Raw genomic sequence first — 16,615 nt, 5'->3', positions numbered from 1 at the left:
TTATGGTCCCATCTGAATTGGCAAAGGAGCTAACTTTATCATCGAGAATTAAAGCCACATTATTTTTCATGTTGCTCATTGACTGATATCAAGGGGGTAGAGCAAACTTGGTGGCACTTAAAACAATGAGCTTACCTATAAACCTTTAACTTCACATAGAAATCATTAGAGCAATATTTAGTCAACTAGCGATGCTTGGTCAAATGCCTAGCAAAATCAAAAATATGCAGCACTGATAGAGAATGAAAACACAGTTTGTTTGTGGTGTATGATAGTAATTTTATCTTACTTGTATAGGTAATCTGATTGCAAATTTCCATAAGTAAACTTCTAACTCCCCATTTCTGTTTTGATTATAAACTTCTAAGTGCTGTCTGCATAGGAAGCAGTTTTGCAGGTTTTAATGTTATGTGACATGAGCTTTCAGTGCTGAGCCCCTAGTTTACCCTTTTAAAATGTTCTTGTTGTCTTCTAGATTAGAGACAGGGAATATTATCATGGAGAATTCAGCAAAAGAAAATGCTCAGTTGTTCTCAAAAACCATAATCCTGCCAATTGACAGGTCTTCATCTAAATCTGAATCTTCTGCTTCCAAGGAGAAACAAACATGCTGTGGAGGTATAAAGGTAAGGAAGAGCTCTGAATTTTACAGCACAGACCATTGAATGGCTGAGGTTTTGTTGCTGGATGCGTTTTTCCCCCCGAGTATATTTCTCACTGGAATGTTACCCTTTTCCCGTTCAGTGTAAAAGTGGCATAGATGGATCTAATTTATGAAGTTCTGATGCTGATTCAAATTTCCTTAACTTTTGAGGATGTTCAGATCTGGGTCCATGGTTCAGACTCAAGTGTAATATGTGTTCACTAGTCACTATTCATGACCAATATTTACCCACAGTTACAAGCCCATAGTATTTCCCTGAGTTAACAATAGAATAGTACAGTGGTTTTCCACTCAGTAGGTGGGTGGCCCTTCATTCTCTCATGTGCGGCCACCCAGGCGCGCACCTTAGAGGCAACTATCCGCAGACCACCTGACTGGACCACCAGTGGTCTGTGGATCACAGTTTGAGAACCTCTGGAATAGTAAATGTCTGTAGTACCAGAGAGTGGGGTCAGTAAATGTCTTTTTTTTTTTTTAATTGGCAGCCATGTTAACATAGGTTTCTGGAATTTGATAAATGATTCCTACTACTTTAGACACTTCACTGATTGAACAAACATGAATTTTGATTTGTGGTGCTATGAATGAGAGAGCCCTGAATGCCAACAGTAATGTGGGGGTTTTTTTGGTTCCCATCAAACTCTGAGCCCACCCAAAATTGCTGTGCTTGAATGAGAGCACTCTCTTGTGAGTTTAGCTTCAGCAGCCTCAGACTTGTGATGTAGGATGGCAGTGTGATAATGTCCCAACACATTCACATCACAACACCCTCCGAGAACAGAACTCCCTCTGGAAACCCAGCCCGGCACAAGCAGGCAGCAGAAGTGCAACCAGTCTTGTCTTGCAATCTGCAGTCCAGGGATAGGCTTCTGCTGTGGTGTGAGTTGAGCTCACTAAGGTATATGTGGTCACAGCCTGAATCAGAACATCTTTGGCTTTGCCTAATTCTTGCTCCCCTTCGCATTCTTTATTTCTTCTGGTTTTCCACTGTAACCAGTTACAGGCTGAGCCAATATCCATGGAAAGAGTCCCATTGATTTCAATGCGATTGGAGCCTGTAAATAACAGTCCGTAACAGATCATTTGCTCTGTGATACAATGATTCTGGTAATTTTGTACAGAATAAAATGACAACTTTGACAACATAAACTCCTGAATATTCCCATTGGTCTCCTCTACTACCGCAGGTATCCACTGATGGCTGAGAACTGGGCCACTGTTTTTGAGATATTAAAAACAAGTTGTATTAATTAAACATGCATTATAATAGCAATAAGATCATTGCCCCTCTGTTTGCTCAACAGTAATCGGATTCCCTCATTGAATAAACCTTCAGTCACAGTTCAGCCACTCAGGAATCAGCTTATTGCCTCCAAAATACACTAATATTATAGCTCAAACAATTAGTCCAGTTTGGAAATTTTGCTGCTATCATGCTTCCGGGCCTGGAAAGCTGGGGCAGTTAATCTCTAGAAAACTTGAATAATGTGGAAATTTGGCAAATTGGTTTTGTAAACGGCCAGCCTTTCACAAACTTTGCACTTAGGTTTACTTATTAAAAAAAGCACCGGGTGATTTACGGTGAGGTCAGTACCCAACTTTATCTCTGTTTGGCGGTGAGCTGGAGAAGGATGGAACATCCTGGACATTTTTACATTGCCAGTGTAACTCAGGAGGATTTTTGCTACCTACTGGTCAGGTTCCCTCTTAGGTATTTCCAAGATATTTAAGAAAACCGACATCAAAATATGTTTGAAAATGAAGAGGTTTGAAGTCCATCATCTACCCCTGAAAATCGTATTCATGTTTTTACATGACCATATAAAATCCAAAGTCATTAACGCACACATAAAGGAAAACGACAGTTACGCTTATTTGCTTGAAAAGCTTTCTGAAAGCCCTCTTAGTGGGAAATACTGTTCATACCATACAAAGTGGGGAAAGTTTTATTTAAATTATAGGAGGCACTTGGGAGATTTCCATGGGTAGCAGCCTGTGCTGGGAAGCAATGCAAGTGTGACACTGGGAAATTAAAAAACGCAATGCGAAAGTTTGCATTAAACTTTAAAACCAACTCTACAATCAGTAGACCAAATTATGTATTAGGAAGGAAGTGTTCCTATGGAGCTCTTGATTTACCCCAATTTGTGTAATTGCACTCAGGACAGTCAAAAATGCACAGCATTGGGAAAAGTGTGGCCCTCAGTGTGTGTTATACATTGTGACATGCATCATTGCTATGGGTTTTTCCCTACACAAAGAAAAGCCATATAAGTGCAGTCAGCACAGCCTTTGTTTGATAATGAGAAAACGACCTGTGACCTCCATTAGAAACCACACGGTGTTTGACACTATTCTGGAGCTGGTTGCATCCGAATGAAAATAACTAGCTCTGAAAAAAGAGATGTGGGGAGTCTCCATTTAACAGATACAGTACACAGAAATCTTGTCTGTGTTAGGGCTGGCCTTATTCATGGTACCATGTAATGGCTAGGTCCCAACTCTCCCCCATCGCTAGTGTCCCCAGCCCAGTTGTCACTCCAGCACAATGGTGGTATCTCTTCTGGCAGATAGTAACTCATCCCTCCTCCCAGGTCACTGTTGAAGTCCACCCCTTTCTGGGGTAACAGAGTCTAATAAAGTGTAAAAGTCCAACATCCTCCCAGAAAGTGTTTTTGGCCCAGCTCCAGGCCCCTGAAGACCTCACAACCTTACTTCAGGGCTTACAATGTCTTTATCTCTCTTACCTCAAGGAGGCAGAAGGGTTATGTCATCCTTGTTGCTGGTTGGTAGGGGAGCCTAGGCCCCCCTCTCTGCAGGGCTCTGACCCAGGGTTCTGTGAGAGGCAGTAATATCAAGCACCCAAGTATGCTCTGAGATTACTTCCCTGGACCACTTCCTGCCATTTACTTTCTCAGCTCAGTGCATGGTCACATTCTCACAAACAATCTGAAAAAAGCTAGAGTGCAGGGTTCTTTAATCCTTAAAGATCTTTAATCTGGTCCTCTTCTGCTGCCTTGGGTACTTGTTGCTTGCAGACCCCCCTTATCTGCAGCAACAGCTCCCACTGTACCCTTACTCAGGTGCTCTCAGATAGGTCTGCCACCACCTGCTATCCCTGTCCCCCTTTCTGAGCTGTCTGGCTTGGTTTTATACTCCTCCTCCTGCTGGAGCAGGCTCCGCAGGTGCAGTGGGATGGGACCCCTGGGGCCTAGAACTACTCCTTAACCCTCTTCTATCTCAGTGTGGGGTTTATATACCCCATCATGCAGACATAAGAGAAAAACATATATACGCTGTAGTTACTATATGACAGGAGGTTTGATGGGGGAAGGAACGTTCTACAAAGGACATTTTCATATGAAGGTTTGAGGATGGCTCTGGATCTTGATAAAGGGATGCAGCGCCTTTTGTCTCATGCTTATTGGTTAACATCCAGTCAAGGTTGGGGTTGTTTAAAAGCCCCTATTCTGCAAGTTGCTCCACAGTAGCAGATTCTCCAGTGACTTCAGTAAGAACAACTTTCAGGTTTTAAAGTTATTATCGTTGGATGGCTGGTCCCCTATGTGAAATGGGTTGCCACCGTCAGTCTATTCCCTAAGTGTCCATATGAAAAAAAACTCATCAAAATTGACACTAATTGCTTTTACAGGAGGCTGAATTATCCCCCTAGCCCTAGAGACAGGGTTTGCTTTGTCATTTTGTTGTCACCTGCTAGAGATAATAGCGGTGTTGTCGGACCAGACAGTGAAGGAAATTTGAACTGCTGCTGTCCATGAGCTATGGATAAACAGAAGATTGTCAATCCAGCACCTTTCACAGACACGAGGAAAATCACTCATAATAATAATTAATAAAAGTATTTTTAAATAATTTAATTCAATTAATAAAACAAAATATTTGTTATAGTATAATCTTAATCACCATCGACTTCTCTCACAGATATTTCTTGGCGCATTATCCTTTGTTTACTTCGCTAAAGCATTGTCAGGAAGTTATCTAAAAAGTACCATCACCCAAATAGAAAGAAGATTTGATATCCCTTCTTCTTTGGTTGGTGTTATTGACGGCAGCTTTGAAATTGGTATGTGGTGCTTTCATTTTCAGACAAAACTAATGCCACCCGTCATTGTGGCAAATGATCGTACAAATCTCATAGGCCTATTGAAATTAAATACGATTCATCTGGCAAGAGCAAATGTGGCCTTTAATATGTGTTTACATTTGGTGTGACAGTGATGAGACTGCGCTTAACATGGCCCTGACCATGTAATGGTTGAAACTGTGGTGGTGACTGCTGCTTTAGAGATGGTTCTTGTTAGCACTGTTTTTCTGAACCAGCATGGACAGGGATTTTATTGTGAGAAATGTGATAGCCAGGGTATAGACTATTCCCCTAGATAACACAATGCAGAGCTCTGGCTGAGCCTGATTCATCCATAGTGTGGCCTGAGCTGCAGATGTTTTACTTATCCACATAATTCAACAGTGGTGCCCACAGTTGTATGCACAGTACACACTGAGTGTACTATTGGCAGTGGTGAGGAGTGGCAATGTTGGCAGCTGCCCCACTGCCAATTCAGGTTTGGTCCTGCACTCCCCCTGTCACGACGGAGGGGCTGCAGGGCCAAACCTGAGTGAGCACATTGGGCAGTGGGGAGGCCAGTGCTGCTCCGCCTTGTGGCTGCTGCAGGGTGAGGCAAGTCCTACCTCAGGACTTCCTGCAAGGAGCCTGCCCAGCCTCATCCTGTCCCCCTCCCAGGGATGGGGGTGTGATGCTGGGAGGCAGGAGCTGAGCCTGGCAAAGACCTGGGGAGTGGAAAGCTGTGGCCAGCGGCTCCACAGGGACTGATGGTGTGTACCATGGGGAAAAATTCCAGGGGGGCACCTCTGTAGTTAAGTGGTAAGTGAGCTGCATATATCAGACCATGTATTATTCTTTCCTTAGGCAAGCCCACCCAGAGACATGTACCATGGAGGTTATTGGTTACCTTGAAGCAGTGTTAAAAGGGTTTGGCACTGGTGTTAGCAATAGACAAAAGACAATAATTTTCATGTTCACTGTTCAGTCCTCTCTCCCCCGGCGTTGTCACTGTGAGATCCCCTCCTGTGTAATCCAGCCAGGATAGCTCTGTGATTTGGTAAATGGCAAGCATACAAAGGTCAAATCCTATATTGCCTCCATTGGTCAATGGATCAAGGATACTCCTGCACGGAGATCTCCAGCATGACATCATGTAAAGTTACCATCAAACCTTTGGATTTATGTCAAAATTCCTTCAGTTTTGTGTTTTGTGGAATCTTAGCACTCCTGGGAATATAATATTGGCTAAGGTACCCGAAGTCCTATTTCTTGGCTGCCTCATTCCCTCCCCCGCTTGACATTCCACTTCTCTTTCTAATGACTGGCATCTGGCTAGGTCCTCGTTTCCAGCTGTTTCTACAGGTGCCCATGTTCTTCCTAACTGATCCTGGACACTTGCACAAATATTTGGAAACAAGAAGGAGACCCACCACCATGTGAGCAGCCATCTTTCTGTGGACCCCCAACAAGTGTTATATAGGCCATGGTTTAGCATGTAGTTTACAAGTAGTTCACTTATGAATGTTTTGTAAATCCAAGTTACCTTTTTGTATTTTTCAAAGGAAATCTCCTAATCATAATTCTTGTAAGCTACTTTGGAGCGAAACTTCATAGGCCAAAGATAATTGGAGTTGGTTGCCTAATAATGTCAGCCGGAACATTTCTAATTGCGATGCCCCAATTCTTTATGGGACGGTAAGTGCAAAGCAATCTGTTCTTTCGGTTCAGAAAGAAATGCACTAGCACAGAACTTACCTTTTGCCCATGAACCTATTTAAACTACATAGACACTGATTGTGGAAGTGCTGATGGGAACAGAGAGTAATATGGTTACTACTATTAATTGTTTACTACAAATAGATTCTTTATTACTATAGTTGAGCAAATAATAGAAAAATATTCCATCAATATCTATTCAAATTTGAAATTTATTTCTGATTAGTGGACGTTTGTCAGCCCTCTCTGGGCGTGATTTGAAGCCCATTGGAGCCCTCTATGATAAAGTGATGAATAAAAACAGAAAATAGTGAGTAGGAAAGAAATATGTAGGACCCAGAGGACACTCCCACTATTTTGTATTCTACACTAGATCAGATTTGGGACTCTGAATACCGGGTGGGCTTCTGGAATGTGGCCACATGCACACTTCCTACAGTACAATGTTTTTACAACATACATTTACTTATCTAACCCCTCTCAATCATGTGTATATATAACCTGTAATCCATGCAGCTTGTTGGGATCCCCTTAATCAGATGCACTTCAAATGAGACTTCATTTAAGTGCTTTGGTACATGCCTATCTTCAATGAGGACGCAATGAATTTTATTTTATTTTTTTGTAATAGATTGTAACGGGGGGAAGAGTAAAGATGTTGATTTTTACACAGCTATAGGTATGAGATATTTTCTTCCTCCACCAATTCTACTGTCAGCATCTCCCCATGTCTACAGGATAAAAGTCAAATACCGCTCTCAGTCTTAGAAAGGTCTCAAGCCAAAATAAATGCAGGTAAGAATATTCCATTTTTTAAAAAATATATTGTGTATGTATGTAGGTGGGTCTGGTAGCTATGGCTATTAAGAAGGTTGCCCAATACCTCATATTATAAGACCCTGTTTTCAGTTGCCAAACTTTAACTATTTGGACTGAAATTTTCCGTGCTGGGTTTTCTGCCTCTGGCTGAATGTTTCTGGGGAAATTTTGGCCAAACGCGTTCAGCCGGTTCCAAGAACAAGCACAGCACAACTCCCATTGACTTCAGCTGGAGCTGTGAGCACTCAGTACTACTGCAGAGTTATCCTCAGGGTCTCAGATCAGGCACCCAGACAGTGAGGAACACACAATTTGTGACTACATATGAAAATTCTGGTTTAAGTGACTTGCCCAGCATCACATATACATTGCGAACTCGGTGGCAGAGGCAGGGATAGAATCCAGTTCTCCAGGGCAGCATTCAACTGTTGTGACAATAGGCCCTCTTCTCTTCTCTCACTGTGCATCCCCTGCCTCATTCACTATGCACCTTTCTGCTTCTGCAACAAGTGAAGCAGGGGGTCCCACAGACAACAGCCTCCTTCACTGCACAATCCTGACTCATGCCCAGAATGGCTCCATCTTGCCACACATTGAACAACAGGGAGAAAACAATATTAAATAGCTGCTCATTAAGTGAGCGCCATCTGTCTTTTGCACCCAGTGAGGCAGAGGCCCTATGTAAAAAAATAAATAGTACGTGATCATGTCATCAAAGACTGTATCATCATGCATAATGCTCTAGGGGGCCAAATTAAGGTTGCACAAGCAACCTTAATTCTGGCATTTCTTAACTTTTGAGCACTGACTTTGTCACCGTAGTAATGCTCTTTTAATATAGTTTTTCTGTGTTTATATCCCAAGCAACCATGTAAAGGCAATTATCTTCGTTTCATATCTGTGCTACTTTTTGCACTACAGGCTAGATACGTAGCTGAGCCTGCTTTAATGCCATCTTTTAATTCCCCCAAACCTGGGGCCAGCCAGAGGCTAGAAGAACCCCGGGCATAAATTAAAGCAGCCTGAGAAATGTTTATCTCCAGCTGCCTGTGGCCCAAAGGAGCTGTCCAACCAAGATAGGGATAGCTGGATCTTAGGAACACCCTGAGATACCCTCCATATAGAAGAATGGTAAGGATTGCAGGGGTGGAAGAGCTACACACCATCGGAGCATTCCCCCACAATTGTGAATTCTCAGTGGGATAGATCTGCTGGTTTTACAGCTGCTTGGTGCTGCAATGTACTAGATAAAGTATAGGAGCTTCAATTTCACAGGTGCCCTGCTAGGTGGGATGACGGCCATAAAGCCGTGTATGCAGGTTCTGCAGGGATCTCAAGAAACTCAAAAACCTCAGCATTCAATGAATAACGGAAATCTCCATGTTTCTTATTTCTGTTGAGGTTTGGTGCTGTGATTTATTTATTTTTGGGTATAGATGTACATTTATTGGTCCAAACCATAAAATAAAACCTGAACATAAAAACGGCCATACTGGGTCAGACCAAAGGTCCATCCACCCCAGTATCCTGTTTGATGACAGTGGCCAATGCCAGGTGCCCCAGAGGGAGTGAACAGAACAGGTAATCATCAGGTGATCTCTCTCCTGCCATCCGTCTTCACCATCTGACAAACAGAGGCTAGGGACACCATTCCTTACCCATCCTGGCTAGTACCCATTAATGGACTTAACCTCCACGAATTTATTCAGTTCTCTTTTAAACCCTGTTATAGTCCTAGCCTTCACAACCTCCTCAGGCAAGGAGTTCCACAGGTTGACTGTGTGCTGTGTGAAGAAGAACTTCCTTTTATTTGTTTTAAACCTGCTGCCCATTCATTTCATTTGGTGGCCCCTAGTTCTTATATTATGGGAACAAGTAAATAACTTTTCCTTATTCACTTTCTCCACACCACTCATGATTTTATATACCTCTATCATATCCCCCCTTAGTCTCCTCTTTTCCAAGCTGAAAAGTCCTACCCTCTTTAATCTCTCCTCAGATGGGACCCATTCCAAACCTCTAATCATTTTAGTTGCCCTTCTCTAAACCTTTTCCAATGCTAGTATATCTTTTTTGAGATGAGGAGACCACATCTGTACTCAGTATTCAAGATGTGGACATACCATGGATTTATATAAGGGCAATAAGATATTCTCAGTCTTATTCTCTATCCCCTTTTTAATGATTCCTAACATCCCGTTTGCTTTTTTGACTGCTGCTGCACACTGCATGGATGTCTTCAGAGAACTATCCACGATGACTCCAAGATCTTTTTCCTGATTGGATGTAGCTAAATTAGCCCCCATCATGTTAAATGTATAGTTGGGGTTATTTTTTCCAATGTGCATTACTTTACATTTATCCGCATTAAATTTCATTTGCCATTTTGTTGCCCAATCACTTAGGTTTTTGAGATCCTTTTGAAGTTCTTCACAGTCTGCTTTGGTCTTAACTATCTTGAGCAGTTTAGTATCATCTGCAAACTTTTCCATCTCACTGTTTACCCCTTTCTCCAGATCATTTATGAATAAGTTGAATAGGATTGGTCCTAGGACTGACCCTTGGGGAGCACCACTAGTTACCCCTCTCCATTCTGAAAATTTACCATTTATTCCTACCCTTTGTTCCCTGTCTTTCAACCAGTTCTCAATCCATGAAAGGATCTTCCCTCTTATCCCATGACAACTTAATTTACATAAGAGCCTTTGGTAAGAGACCTTGTCAAAGGCTTTCTGGAAATCTAAATACACTCTGTCCACTGGATCCCTCTTGTCCACATGTTTGTTGACCCCTTCAAAGAACTCTAATAGATTAGTAAGACATGATTTCCCTTTCCAGAAACCATGATGACTTTTGCCCAGCAATTTATGTTCTTCTATGTGTCTGACAATTTTATTCTTTATTATAGTTTCAAGTAATTTGACTGGTACGAACGTTAGACTTATCAGTCTGTAATTGCTGGGATCACCTCTAGAGCCCTTTTTAAATATTGGCGTTACATTAGCTATCTTCTGGTCACTGGGTAAAGAAGCTGATTTAACGGACAGGTTACAAACCATAGTTAATAGTTCCGCATTTTCACATTTGAGTTCTTTCAGAACCCTTGGGTGAATGTCGTCTGGTCCCGGTGACTTGTTACTGTTAAGTTTATCAATTAATTCCAAAACCACCTCTAGTGACACTTCAATCTGTGACAATTCCTCAGATTTGTCACCTACAAAAGATGGCTCAGGTTTGGGACTCTCCCTAACATCCTCAGCTATGAAGACTGAAGCAAAGAATTTGTTTAGTTTCTTTGCAATTACTTTATCATCTTTAAGTGCTCCTTTTGTATATCGATCATCCAGGGGCCCCACTGGTTGTTTAGCAGACTTTCTGCTTCTGATGTACTTAAAAAACATTTTGTTATTAATTTTGAGTTTTTGGCTAGCTGTTCTTCAAACTCCTTTTTGGCTTTTCTTATTACATTTTTATACTTAATTTGGCAATGTTTATGCTCCTTTCTATTTACCTCACTAGGATTTGACTTCCACTTTTTAAAAGATGCCTTTTTATCTCTCACTGCTTCTTTTACATGGTTGTTAAGCCACGGTGGCTCTTTTTTAGTTCTTTTACTGTGTTTTTTAATTTGGGGTATACATTTCAGTTGAGCCTCTATTATGGTGTCTTGGAAAAGTGTCCATGCAGCTTGCAGGGATTTCACTCTAGTCACTGTACCTTTTAATTTCTGTTTAACTAACCTCCTCACTTTTGCATAGTTCCCTTTTCTGAAATTAAATGCCACAGTGTTGGGCTGTTCAGAGTTCTTCCCACCACAGGAATGTTAAATGTTTTTATGTTACGGTCACTATTTCCAAGCGGTCCTGTTACATCTTGGACCAGATCCTGTGCTCCACTCAGGACTAAATCAAGAGTTGCCTCTCCCCTTGTGGGTTCCTGTACCAGCTGCTCCAAGAAGCAGTCATTTAAAGTACTGAGAAATTTTGTCTCTGCATTTCGTCCTGGGTGAGATGTACCCAGTCAATATAGGGATAATTGAAATCCCCCACTATTATTAAGTTTTTTATTTTGATAACCTCTAATCTCCCTTAGCATTTCTTTGTCACTATCACTGTCCTGGTCAGGTGGTCAATAATAGATCCGTACTGTTATATTCTTCTTATAGCATGGAATTACTATCCACAGAGATTCTATGGAACAGTGCATTCATTTAAGATTTTTATTTCATTTGATTCTACATTATCTTTCACATATAGTGCCACTCTCCCCCTCTCTCCCCCATGGCGCCACGTGACCTGTTCTGTCCTTCCGATATATTTTGTACCCTGGAATGATTGTGTCCCATTGATTGCCCTCACTCCACCGGGTTTCTGTGATGCCTATTATATCAATATTCTCCTTTAACACAAGGCAGTCTAGTTCACCCAACTTATTATTTAGACTTCTAGCATTTGTGTACAAGCACTTTAAAAACCTGTCACTGTTTATTTGTCTGCCCTTTTCTGATGTGTCAGATTCTTTTTTATGTGACTGTTTTTCATCTGATCTGGCCCATATTTTATCCTCTTCCATCCTCTCCTCCTGACTAAAACCTAGAGAATCTCTATCAATAGACTCTCCTCTAAGAGAAGTCTCTGTCCAATCCATGTGCTCCTCTGCAGCAATTGGCTTTCCCCCATCTCTTAGTCTAAAATCTGCTCTGCAACCTTTTTAATGTTAAGTGCCAGCAGTCTGGATCCACTTTGGTTTAGGTGGAGTCCATCCTTCTTGTATAGGCTCCCCCCACCCCAAAAGTTTCCCCAGTTCCTAATAAATCTAAACCCCTCCTCTCTACACCATTGTCTCATCCATACATTGAGACTCTGAAGCTCTGCCTGCCTACCTGGCCCTGAGCGTGGAACTGGTACCATTTCTGAGAATGCCACCATAGAGGTCCTGGATTTCAGTCTCTTTCCTAGCAGCCTAAATTTAGCTTCCAGGACGTCTCTCCTACCCTTCCCTATGTCATTGGTACCTACATGTACCACGACCACCAGCTCCTCCCCAGCACTACACATAAATCTATCTGGATGCCTCGAGAGATCCGCAACCTTCTCACCAGGCAGGCAAGTCACCTTACGGTTCTCCCGGTCATCACAAACCCAGCTATCTATGTTTCTAATGATCCAATCTCCCATTACTAACACCTGCCTCTTTCTAATGACTGGAGTTCCCTGCCCCGGAGAGGTAACCTCAGTGTGAGAGGATACCCCAACATCATCTGGAAGGAGGATCCCAACTATGGGAAGGTTTCCCTCTGTTCCTGTTGACTGCTCTCCTTCCCTGGGCCTTTCATCCTCCTGAACAGCACAGGGGCTGTCTGACCGGAGGTGGGACAAATCTACAGTGTCCCGGAACATACCTTTCTGCTTCCCTTAGCTCCTCCAGTTCCACCACTCTGGTCTCCAAAGCTCGTACATGGTCTCTGAGGGTCAGGAGCTCCTTGCACCGAATGCACACATACGCCACCCACCCACAGGGCAGGTAATCACATATGCTACACTGAGTGCAATAAACAGGATAGCCCCCACTCTGCTGCTGGGCTTCTGCCTGCATTCTCTCCTACAGCTACCTAGGTTAATGATAGGGTTTTTGTTTAAATCAAGAAGTCTTGATTATAGTTTAGTTTAAAAGTTTTAAAGAATGGAAAGTGTACCTCGCCCCCTTTCCATGCCCCTTCCAAACTCCCTCTCGAAACTCCCTGTTAGCGGCCTCTGTTTGCAAAAAATGGTCTTCGTCATTGCATTTGCACCATCCAGGAATTAAAATAACCTGTTACCTGTGTGGCAATGAGGAAAATATAGATTCCAAAGCCAATAGGGGCTCTACTGATGTTTGCCTGTATGACTTAAAGAAAACCAAAGCACCATTAGAGTCTCTTTCCCCTCTGCTCACAATACTACAGAATTTTAGCCATTTGAATGAAATGCATTAGGTGTGTGCTACAACACAGACACTGTATCTGGTGCATAAAACAGCACAGAAGTTGTTTAAAATTCCATTCCACTGACTGGCCTTGGGACTGTTGTTTTATCATTGCAATAAATCTGTGGGCTCAGTTCTTCCTCCCAATTACACAGGTGTCAACAGGAAAGGTACCTGTACATCTGAGGACAGAACTGAGTCCTGTGTGTTCAATGTCAAAATGTCACAAACAATGTCTTGTTTCTCTCTCTCCCTCTGTATCCAGGATGTGAAAAAGAAGTTGGATCGTCCATGTGGATCTATGTTTTGCTTGGGAATCTTTTGCGTGGGATAGGGGAGACTCCTATTCAGCCTTTGGGAATTACGTATATTGATGATTATACCAGTGAAGAGAGTGCTGCTTTCTACATTGGTAAAAGAATAAATCAAATTACTTTATCCTAATGTCTTATTTTTCACAAGAAGTAAATTGAGTTGTTTTCAGTAGCAGAATGAGTGACATTAAATTAACTTGTCCTGATTATTTTGCTTGCATGGTTAAAATGTTCAAGGTTTTATTTAAAAGCTGTGTGCATTTTAAGGGCCAAATTCCACTCTTGATTACACCAGTGCAATCCCATTATCTTAACTGAGAAGATAATTTGGCCTTGGGTTCCTGCTGCTACCTTAATCTTACTAAATCTTCTTCATTTGGATTACACACACACTTCTCTGGAGGGGATACAAATGTATATAGCATAGATTTATTTGGTGCTTAAAATGTAGCATGGAGTTTAAATTATGGACAGAAAAACTATTATGAACAGAATCAGAACTTGGAAGAATCTTCCCTCCAAACTGAATCAGAACCAGTCATATGTTGAGGGTCAAAATACTTGAGGACTTTTTCCCTATTGTGGGTCAGGTGTGACCATACATGTATGTGAAATACCATCTGGAAGGTTTTTACAACTAGAGGCTTTCTTTTTTTTTTTTTTTCTTTCTTTCAAGTATTTCTAGTCCGGTTAGAAGTGAGATCTCCCAGATATTTTATGCCAAAATTTGTTCTTGCAAGATTTCCAGATCAATTTTGAAAACTCAAAAGATGTGTGTGGGTTGGATAAGAGCCTAATAAAAAACATCTGAACTTAATCCAATGCGACGTGCTGAACCTTTTGGAGGTTTGTCCATCACTAATAACATTTGGTTACTGTACACACATTTTCTGACCACTTTATACATAATTTGCAACCCTGTTGGTGGCACTTCTGAATTTGGACCACAAACTTCCATAAAGTCACTTATCCCAGGCTGAATTTGGTCTGTTAATTGGGGGACAGCAAAAAAACAAAAGTGAAATGTTGATGCAATGAGCCAATTTTTGCTTTTTAATATAATGGTGCTAGTCTGGAGTAATTCCATTGTCTGGGAATAAGAATGAGATTATTTTCGATTTGCACCAATGTGTGTGAAGGCAGAATTTGGTCCTGCAGATTAAGATGCCGATCGCTTTTCACTGATACTGTACACAAGAACAGAGCATGACAATGTAACAAAACAGTCATTTAAGGCAGAAAAATGAGTTTCCTTGTGTTTTTTTTTTGCAGGGTGTGTACAGACAGTTGCAATTATAGGCCCAATATTTGGTTTTCTTTTGGGATCCCTCTGTGCCAAACTATATGTTGACATTGGCTTTGTAGACTTGGGTAAGTCAGAAAAATCATTTTTAAAAAATTGTTTACTCTATGTGTTGCATTGAAAAGTTCTAAATCCTTCAAAGTAAATGATATGGGTATTCTAAAAAGGCAGGTTAAATTAAAAGCTTGAGGATAGTTGGCTTTGGAAGATTTTAAACTGAAAAATTATTTCCAGCATAAGAAGAATTTTTCCCCATCATAATATTGCTTAAATTAAATGAAAGATGTTAAAATACAATCCCTTGAATTCAGGAAAACCTGTCAGTAAAAAAATGTGATCTATTCTGCATGCATATTTTCAAAAATAATGGGATTTTGGATTTTTTTTAAAGACTGAATGCCTAGAGTATAAGAAAGGAACTGAATGAGGTATACAGTACTTCTCAACATGAATAAGGATGTCAGAATCTGACCCCAAAATAGGTCATATAATTAAAGCTGGTTGGAAAATGTTTATTCCTCCCTCCCCAAAGGAAATTTTTGACTTTTCAGCAAAAAAAAGAAAACAGAAAAACTGAAAATTTTTGGTCAAAACCTTTTTTCTTTGACGATGACAATTTGCTTTTCTGACAATTTCTTTTTAATCAGTTTTTTTTAAGGTAAACTGATTCTTTCCATGAATTTTTTTGTTTGTTCAAACTCCCCCTCCCCCCACCTCCACCCCAGTTTTCCATCCAAAAAAGTTTGGATGGAAATTTTTTGACCATCCTTAATAGACTCTTTTAGTGAATGTTTTGAATTCCTTGTCCTGACTGTACTGGGACAGGAGTGAAACAGCAATGCATAAATAACTATTATTTGTTGCTGTATTTTTGAAATCCATTCTAGTGATAAGATGATGTCCTATCAGTTGGACTGATCTTGTGAACTGCCGAACACTTGCCCCTTCGACTCTTATTGACTTAATCGGAAGTTGCTTAGCACCTGTCATGAACAGGATCAGAGTTTGAATATGAACACTGATAGAAACACGTGGCACAATTATATATTTTTAAATCCTACCGGTAGATAAATTGTTTATTCGTGTCAGTGCTGGAGAAAATACAATTGGGATTTTTATGTGATATAAATTTTGATTACATTTATCCCAAAATCACAAATTATACAGAAATCTGAGAACTCAAAAGAAAAACTCCTAGTCTGCATGGGAGGTGTGGCAGCATTATGGTTATATGCCTCAATGGCAACCTTTCCGACCACTTAAGGAACAGTGTTGATAGTTTCTAAAGGGAGGTGTACTCCACAGCTGTCAGAAAAGTATTGGATGTGGGTGGGGATGGTGATTATGGAAAAAGAGATCTGGGGCTTTGTTGAAGAAATAAGAATCTCTACTGGGAGAGGTACCTTCCAAAATTTGCTTTACTCTTAAACTTTCACTAAATATGCAAATGTGTCCCTCTTTCCCCCCCTGTACCACAGACAATATAACAATTACTCACAATGATGCCAGATGGGTAGGAGCTTGGTGGCTTGGTTATTTAATAGCAGGTGTGTTAAGTGTTCTGGCTGCCATCCCATTCTGGTTCTTACCAAAGCACCTGCCAAGACCAGAAAGCAGAAAGGATTCCAGTACCTCCTCTGAGCAGTCAAAGTTCATTATTGAAGATAACAAGGAGCATCACAGATCTTATGAACAGCAAGTAAAGATACTTGAAATGGCGAAAGGCAAGTAAACACAGTTTGTTCTATAAC

The 16,615-nt window shown here is 41.1% G+C and overlaps 1 protein-coding gene across 8 annotated transcripts in view; it reads left to right on the top strand.

Annotated features, from left to right (window-relative positions):
• SLCO1C1 (solute carrier organic anion transporter family member 1C1) overlaps positions 1-16,615 on the top strand; it is a 54,245-nt gene that overhangs the window by 7,806 nt on the left and 29,824 nt on the right. For 6 of the 8 annotated variants that reach the window (XM_084617990.1, XM_084617992.1, XM_084617989.1 and 3 more), the window contains exons 2-8: positions 476-626; positions 4,607-4,748; positions 6,311-6,443; positions 7,138-7,259; positions 13,513-13,659; positions 14,834-14,932; positions 16,343-16,588. In XM_084617990.1, coding sequence (XP_084474116.1) covers positions 498-626; positions 4,607-4,748; positions 6,311-6,443; positions 7,138-7,259; positions 13,513-13,659; positions 14,834-14,932; positions 16,343-16,588 — 1,018 coding nt within the window. In that variant the 5' untranslated portion in view covers positions 476-497. Of the gene's footprint in view, positions 1-475; positions 627-4,606; positions 4,749-6,310; positions 6,444-7,137; positions 7,260-13,512; positions 13,660-14,833; positions 14,933-16,342; positions 16,589-16,615 lie in introns of those variants that run through there. The other 2 variants (XM_084617994.1, XM_084617993.1) reach the window with 2 other exon arrangements.

Source organism: Lepidochelys olivacea (assembly GCF_965140295.1).
Source record: "Lepidochelys olivacea isolate rLepOli2 genome assembly, chromosome: 1".
NCBI lineage: Eukaryota > Metazoa > Chordata > Testudines > Cheloniidae > Lepidochelys > Lepidochelys olivacea.
This window is presented reverse-complemented; position numbering and strand designations above follow the sequence as displayed.